The sequence below is a fragment of the Strix uralensis genome, chromosome 2 (assembly GCF_047716275.1).
Source record: "Strix uralensis isolate ZFMK-TIS-50842 chromosome 2, bStrUra1, whole genome shotgun sequence".
NCBI classification, from domain to species: Eukaryota; Metazoa; Chordata; class Aves; order Strigiformes; family Strigidae; genus Strix; species Strix uralensis.
Window position 1 is genome coordinate 130,158,099 of NC_133973.1, and position 8,099 is coordinate 130,166,197.

An 8,099-nucleotide genomic window follows, 5' to 3' on the forward strand; every position below is an offset into this window, starting at 1 on the left:
AGGTCACTTAACCGGGGGCTTTACAAACATTTTCAAAGTGCTTTACAAAGAATTCATTAATAGATGACATATTTTTGCTAAAGGCACAACCAGCTCAACCACATTTTATTACAGGTGTAAATAATACCGAGAGATTTTAAGTGCAAGCCTCATTTCTCTGCTCTTAATCCCTCCTCCCGGTGACACGTTAAAGGTCTGCTTAATCATCCAACCCTTTCACCCCCCAAATTCACGAATGCTTCAATCCACACTTATTTATTTTATGGAGATTTATACAGATGCCAGGAGGTACCTAGCAGTGCCCTCCAGGTTTTTGGCCCCAATGAAAAAGCAAACAACACTAAAACCCAGATGTAACCCAGCGGCCAGCGGTGCAATTTAACTCGTTGGGAAGAAAAGGCGGCAGCTTAGAGAGCCACCCCGGACATTTTTAACCGGCAGTGAAGAAACTGAGCACCCTTGGCTGAAGAAAGACAGGCCAGAAGTGAGGGCAGGACTGGGGCACGATGGGCCCCAACACGGGGTCTCAGCCCACCCTGTCCCTGGGGAGCTGCACTTGGGTGCCATGGGGAGCCCCTGGGACCGGCACCCATGCTGGGGCGGCACGGTGGGGACCCTGGGGACAGTGACATGTCTCCTAGAGGCGCCAGACACGCGGGGTGGAGGGACGGATGTACCCTCTGTGATGATTCTGAAGGACAAGGATAAAGGGGGGGTGCAGGTAGGGGGTCCCCAGGGAGGAGAAGAGGCGGGGATCCCTGCGAGGAGAGGTGGGATGCAGCCAGGGGACAGTGCGCTTCCCGGGGGTGGGGGTGCGGGGTGCGGGAAACTCCTCGGTGCCGGGGTGGGGGGGCCCAGGTAGGACCCCCACACACCCCGGAGGCGCGGCGGCGGGCCGGGCTCCCCGGGGCGGGGGCGGCGGCGCTGGGAGGGCGCGGGGAGGTGCCGTCCCTCCCCTGGGCAGTTTCTCGGCGAGGCTGTTTAATAGCGGAGCCGCCCCCGGCCCCTCCCCGTTGGAGCCGGCCCGTGCGGCACGGCGCGGCCGGGGCCGGGGCCGGGGCCGGAGCCGGGCCGGGGCCGGTGGGGCGCTGCTCGGGCCATGGCGGGGGGCGGCGGCGGGGGGGCGGTCGGCCGCGGGCGGCTGCTGGCCGTGCTGCTGGCGGGGCTGCTCGGCGGGGCGCGGGGTTTCGGCGACGAGGAGGAGCGGCGCTGCGACGCCATCCGCATCGCCATGTGCCAGAACCTGGGCTACAATGTCACCAAGATGCCCAACCTGGTGGGACACGAGCTGCAGGCGGACGCGGAGCTGCAGCTCACCACCTTCACCCCCCTCATCCAGTACGGCTGCTCCAGTCAGCTCCAGGTGGGTCGGGGCTCCAGGGGTCCCCTTTGTGCCGGGGCGGGAGGGTGGGGGGGGGGGGGGGGGGGGGCGAGCAGTGCGCGGACCGGCTGCCACCCCCCCATCCCCCCGCCCCGTCCTCATCCTCATCCCCATCCCCTCGGCTCAGTCCGAAAAATCCCCCAACCAAGCCGAAAGTCCCGCCGCCTCGCAGTGCGGCTCCTCGCTGGCAGCGGGGAGCATGTGGCTCATCCCGGGGGCGGCCCGGCGGGTTGTCCCGGCCGGTGTCCCCCCGCCAGGCAGCGCCGGGGCTCCCGCGGCTTTGGCTGGTCGCTGCCCGCCGATCCCGTCCCACCGGGGTGCTGCCCCTCCGAAATGAGAAGCCCGGGGAGCTGCTGCCGCCCGGGACCTCCGCCGAGAGCTGCGCCGCCGGAGCGGCGGTCCCAGGCGAAGGGCAAGAAACTCGTCCTCCTCACGGGCATGGGCTTCATCGAACAAAACCCTGCTTGTTTCTTGGGGCAGAGTTGCCGAATTAGCACGCAATCCCCCTGACGTTGTCGCGTCGCAGAATTGCGATTATTCAAAAGCCGGGAAAACTACAATATTTTATTCCCGTTGTAAATATGTACGTGACCTTATGGCAGAAGAAAAAGACATTCTTCTAGGGGGATCGTGAACCAAACTAATTCAATAAATGCCTTTTCTTCTGTTTGCTTGTTAGCTGTAATATCCAGGCAGTGCGTAGAACAAATCTATGTATTTGTTTAAACTGCCTTAATTTGCTTTTTTACTTTCCTAAATTGCACCCTTGAGGTTTAGATCTGGCTAAATCCCACTCGTTTTATTGAAACTGATGGGCTAAATTTACGCGGAGCTAATCTAGGGAGTAAAATGTTCAGGCTTTGGCTTTGGACCACATTCGAACTGAAAGAAGACAACATTGTTAGCTTTTGGGTTTTTTTTCTCCTTTGTTTTTATTGTTCTTGGTTTATTTGTTTTATGCTGCTTCCTGTTTTTTAAGGCAAAGGACCAAATATTGTTGCTAAAAAGGCAAAAAAAGAAAACTTGTTATATTTTGACCTGTTTAATTTTCCCCTAACGCACTTGTGATTCGTGTTTCTTGCAGTTCTTCCTTTGTTCGGTCTATGTCCCGATGTGCACAGAGAAGATTAACATCCCTATAGGTCCCTGCGGTGGCATGTGCCTCTCTGTCAAAAGAAGATGCGAACCCGTTTTAAAAGAATTTGGATTTGCCTGGCCAGACAGCCTAAACTGCAGCAAATTCCCACCCCAGAATGATCACAACCACATGTGCATGGAGGGCCCAGGAGACGAAGAGGTGCCCCTTCATAGCAAGACCTCCTTGCAGCCTGGAGAGGAGTGCCACAGCATGGGATCTAACTCGGATCAGTACATCTGGGTGAAGAGAAGCTTGAACTGTGTCCTGAAGTGCGGCTATGACGCTGGGCTCTACAGCAGGTCAGCTAAGGAATTCACAGATATCTGGATGGCCGTGTGGGCCAGTCTTTGCTTCATCTCAACTGCCTTCACAGTTCTGACCTTCCTGATTGATTCATCCAGATTTTCCTACCCGGAGCGCCCAATCATATTTTTGAGCATGTGCTACAATATTTATAGCATTGCTTATATTGTGAGGCTAACTGTGGGCCGGGAAAGGATATCCTGTGATTTTGAAGAGGCAGCAGAACCTGTTCTTATCCAAGAAGGTCTTAAGAACACAGGATGTGCTATAATTTTCTTGCTGATGTATTTTTTCGGGATGGCTAGCTCCATCTGGTGGGTTATTCTGACATTGACGTGGTTTTTGGCTGCAGGACTCAAGTGGGGCCATGAAGCTATAGAAATGCACAGCTCTTATTTCCATATTGCAGCCTGGGCTATCCCCGCGGTGAAGACCATAGTCATTTTGATTATGAGACTAGTAGATGCAGATGAGCTCACCGGTCTGTGCTACGTTGGGAACCAGAACCTAGATGCGCTGACGGGCTTTGTCGTCGCTCCGCTTTTTACCTACCTGGTCATTGGGACTTTATTCATTGCAGCGGGACTCGTGGCCTTATTTAAAATCAGGTCTAATCTCCAGAAAGATGGAACTAAAACTGACAAACTGGAAAGACTGATGGTCAAAATCGGTGTCTTTTCAGTGCTGTACACCGTCCCAGCAACGTGTGTCATTGCCTGTTATTTCTACGAAATCTCCAACTGGGCCGTTTTCCGCTATTCAGCAGATGATTCCAATATGGCAGTGGAGATGCTCAAAATCTTCATGTCCCTCCTGGTGGGTATTACATCAGGTATGTGGATCTGGTCGGCCAAAACTCTGCACACGTGGCAGAAGTGCTCGAACAGACTGGTGAACTCAGGGAAAGTGAAACGGGAGAAGAGAGCAGATGGTTGGGTGAAACCTGGGAAAGGGAATGAGACCGTGGTATGAGAAAAGGACAACACCCCGATGGTCTGACTGATCTCCCATGAAGGACTGATTGTGTGTAAGCATTGCCGTGTAAATGTTGGGAGCAGAGTAGGGAGACGGTTACACAGCCTGTCTCTGGGGGATGGAAAAAAAAAAAAGCCTTAAAGAATAAACAGCAAAAAGATCATGCTGCAGATACAATAGCCATAAACCATGCTGCCCAAAATAAGAAAGCCCAGGGAGGCTTTAAAAGCTGTGAAATATCCAAACACGTTATCTTCCTTTTTTTTTTTTTTAAAGCAGGATGCAATATATTGAAGTCTTTAGAAGCTGAGGGACTGTAGCCCACAGCTGTGGGATGTTGTTGTTTTCTTTTCATCATCTTATAGCTGATGGAGGAAAGGCGATCTGGGGCCAAATTCTGGGCTGATTGAGGGTCCAGTTATCAGAAGATGGAGCACCCAGGACCTCAGTTAGATGTCTTCTTTCCAAGTTCAGCACCGTGAAGGAAGCGTTTGCCGAGGGTTGTGTCTTTATGCCCTGTTGCTCCCATATGCTGCACAAGTCAGCCAAGGACCAGGTCCTCCAACAGACACCAAGTGGACTTTCCAGGTCTGAGAGTTATCCATGATGAGCAGCATTTAGTGAGGTATTAGTGAGGATGATTCTTTAAGTCATCTGATGGTCTAATAATAATTTCGACTCATTCTTTCTACCATCTGTAACCTGGTCTGAATTGAGAGTTGGCTCTGCCTTCCAGGAATTTGGACCTCTCTAGGTCCCTTCCCACCTGAATTATTCTGTGGTTCTGTCAATATTTCTGATTTTTTAAAAGCTTTACTCAAGGCCATTGTCAGAAGTAGAGGAGTCAGTGGGAGCTGGGAAACTCTGTCTGGTCTGCATTAATTACCATTATCCGTCTGCCTCCATTCCTGTACCTTCAGGTGCTCCTGCTATTTCCAGTGGACTGCTTTATTCTGCTGCATTTAATAGCTTTAAATAAAGTCTTACATTATAGTGTTCCTTCCTCCAGGAAAGAGAAAAATGAGTTGAGGGTCTCTTCAAACAATGCCAGTTTTCTCCGAGTAAACTTATCTGGCTCTCTCTGGAGACCCATCACATGAAGCAATTAAGTCTTAATATATTTCATTCAGTGTGATGGTATCTCTGCAGACGCCAGTCTGGGGAGAAGCGAAATGTTAAGTTCCTTGGCAACCTCATGTTCACACAGATCAGTTGTATAATTATGTGTGTCAGTTACAATTAAAAGAACATTCTCAGCCCATGACATCGCAGTACAGCTGACTGCCTCACAACGATGCTCCGATTGCTCACTGATAGCTATGAAGTTTTTTTAAATGTGTATTTACATGCAGAATGTGAGCAGGCATTCAGTCCTTGGGAACAAGAGACATTTCCAGTTTTTGTAAAGGGATACCAACAGAAGAGATCCAACTTCTTGGTGAATAATCCTGTTTCATAGCAACTGTTGAGTTTTTTATGCTTTTATTTGAGGAGGCATTGGCTTGTGCTCGTGGGGAGCTTGAACCTTGTGTTGCAGGCTTGTTTGGGTAATAAGAAAGGTGCTGCAAATAGAAATAGGCCAGAAGCACTTAAGAGAACACTGTTCTGATGCTCTATCCCTTTGAAGGACCTTTGGTTTTATCTGTGTGCCCTAAACTTTTGCTTCATTTGTTTGTGTGGAACCTGGTCAGCTGCAGAGCATCTCCCTGGTGCCCTGACTCGGACGACCTTCAAGGGCAGCTGAGAACAGGCACCGCTTTATTACAGTCCTTGCTTTTCACACAGGTGCCCCATGTGCTTCCCAAACCACAGTTCATTCCAGCTCTGGCCGTGAGCACTAATCTGTCCCAGAAGTGTGTATTGTTTCAATGTCAATGTTGAAACATGTGCTAGAGTACATTTAAAAAAAAAAAAACCCCAAACCCTAATTGCAGTCTTTGCGGTTGGGCTCCCTCTCCAGCAGAACAAGTGACAACTTGACACATTCTGCTCAAGACGCACAAGCATTGTCTTGGCCAACACCGCATACCAGCCAAGACTTTTCATCCTCTCCATAAAGTGTCTCGCTATTAGTGTTGTGTTTGGATCTGGTTATCCCCTGTGGACAAGGAGTTCCGAAAGGAGGAGATCTTCAGATGACAGAGCTTCTCCATCGTGCAATCTTTCTCCTGATGCAGAGAGGAATGTAAAGTCAGTATGAGCCTTTTCTTGTAACCCAGTATTTGGCTGTGCCAAGGTGTCATGTTCACTCAAGTGTCCTTCACTCTGAAATGATTTGGATACTCTCCTGGCCGATACAACCCATGTTTGACCTAACTGATTCAATAAATGGTGGTTTTAACCATGTTATGTACACAGAAGTGAATGTTAAGTTGTACCTTGTTATCAGATCCTTGCATGTGACCCTGTGGACTGTGACAGACGCATGTCCCCAGCAATTTATGACGTTGTAAGCGAGTTGGATGAGGATAGCACTGCATAGCCCTTTGAGGGGCCTGGGGGGATATTCCATTAAAGAGTGTGAGGGACTTAAATCCTATGGGGAGGAGGTGGGCTGGGGAGAGGACCAGCTGCTGTTCCTGAAAGAACATCTTTCCCCAGCAGTTTTGGGGACACTGTACTTCCCACTGAGTGGGAAGTCACAGCAGATAGATAGCCAAAAAACCCGGTGGTTGCAAAGAGTGGGTATCTGCAACTCGTATGTTCTCTCGTTTCAACGTTGTTATGAATTTCAAGCCAAAAAATGTGTGACTAATCCTGTCTCGGAAGTACAGTTTCTGCGGTTATACAACTAGAAACTTTGCAGCAGTTACCTTCCTTGTGCAGTCCCTGCTCCCAGCTCCTCCCCCTCAGCCTGTGCTCCTCTCACTGCAGGTTTTGGAAGCGTCTGCCGGGGAGGTACAAGCTTAGCTCTTATATTAAACAGACAAGTTAGCTCCTTTTTCTGAATTTTAAGGAAATAGACACTGATTATTTTGGGGTGTACAGAAAATATATCTACTTCATTGTATGTACTGTAAATTTCTAATTTATCACTGTAAAAAAAAAAGCAACTTTGCTATTTAATTTTTATATCAAAATAAAATTTTAACCTCTGTGGATAATTAAGGTATTCTTGGCAGCCCTCACATTTTTGGTGAGTTTGTTTCTTAAATTGGCTTCATCATTGTTGGAAGTGCTTTTTTCCCCTGAAGGAAGGAGGACTGAAAGGCTTATGCTGCAGTGAAGGAATGCTCCAAATGAGTCAGTCCAGCATGGTTTGGACCTAAATGTGGGTTGCAAGAAATAACTGGGAACAAAACATCGTTGGGCAACGGTTAAAGTACGTGCATGCTTCAAGGGCTTACACACGGGGTGGACAGAAACCCTTTCAAAGACAGTGCACAGGTCCCGGGTGCTGGCTGGGGATGCAGCTGGTGATTTAGGGTTGTCTGAGCACGTCCCCAAAACTGAACAGGAGTGCAAGATGGAAGCACAAGCATCCGCTGCTGTAGCACTGCTGTGATGTGGCTCGTGGGGAGAGCAGAGCCTCCTGTAAGGCTCCTTTTTATTTCACGTATGATGGAATACATGCATCCAAAGATGCACTGAGCATTCAGATCCAAGGCATATGGTGGAGGAGGGCAGCATCACCACCTGCCTGTTGAGTGTATGAGAAATATTAGCAGCTTTTGAAAGGGTCAGATTGTGCTCTTAGTAACACACTTGAAATGGCCTTGCTCCTATGGGTAATTTTAGCTCTTCAGAGAAGAGATTCAATTGATTGCATTTTTTTTCATTTTTTTTTTTTTAAATTAAGTTTATTAATGCTTGGCTTATTTTTCATTCCTTTTTATAATTTCTCTTCACAGTTAGGATTTACGGTGGCAGTGAGGAGTTCCTTCTTTTTGTGTACATCCCTCACCAGTTTCTCTGACACTGATAGTACAGTTTGTGATATTAGTCATCATCTAAACCCACTTAATCATCTCCATCATTAAGCATTCTGTGTGCGGGATTACTTAATTAACATAATGTTATTTTAATAAGAACTTAAATCAGACTACAGCGGATAATAGTGAGGGTGCACTATGAAGAAGACAGTAGGAATTATCACCTGTGTATCTGTAGCTAATCAAGTTTTGAAGAGCAGAATCTAAACCCGGTAATTAGTGATTTGGTCATGCCTTTGGCAGCTCATCGCTGTAATGTTGTCAGGTTGGTGATTAATGAGGTCTCTGAAACTTATAATTAAGAGTCTTTAATATAGCTACAGTTAAATGTAACAAACATAAAAGAAAAGAGCTTCTAGGGGAGGGAGCG

The 8,099-nt window shown here is 48.6% G+C and overlaps 1 protein-coding gene across 1 annotated transcript; it reads left to right on the plus strand.

Moving 5' to 3' along the window:
* Nucleotides 1–1,127: 1,127 nt before the first annotated feature.
* Nucleotides 1,128–6,909, plus strand: FZD4 (frizzled class receptor 4). Its single transcript, XM_074860306.1, has 2 exons — nucleotides 1,128–1,363; nucleotides 2,466–6,909. The coding sequence occupies exons 1-2, from the start codon at nucleotides 1,232–1,234 to the stop codon at nucleotides 3,792–3,794; spliced, it is 1,461 nt and encodes a 486-aa protein (XP_074716407.1). The 5' UTR covers nucleotides 1,128–1,231; the 3' UTR covers nucleotides 3,795–6,909.
* Nucleotides 6,910–8,099: the final 1,190 nt, after the last annotated feature.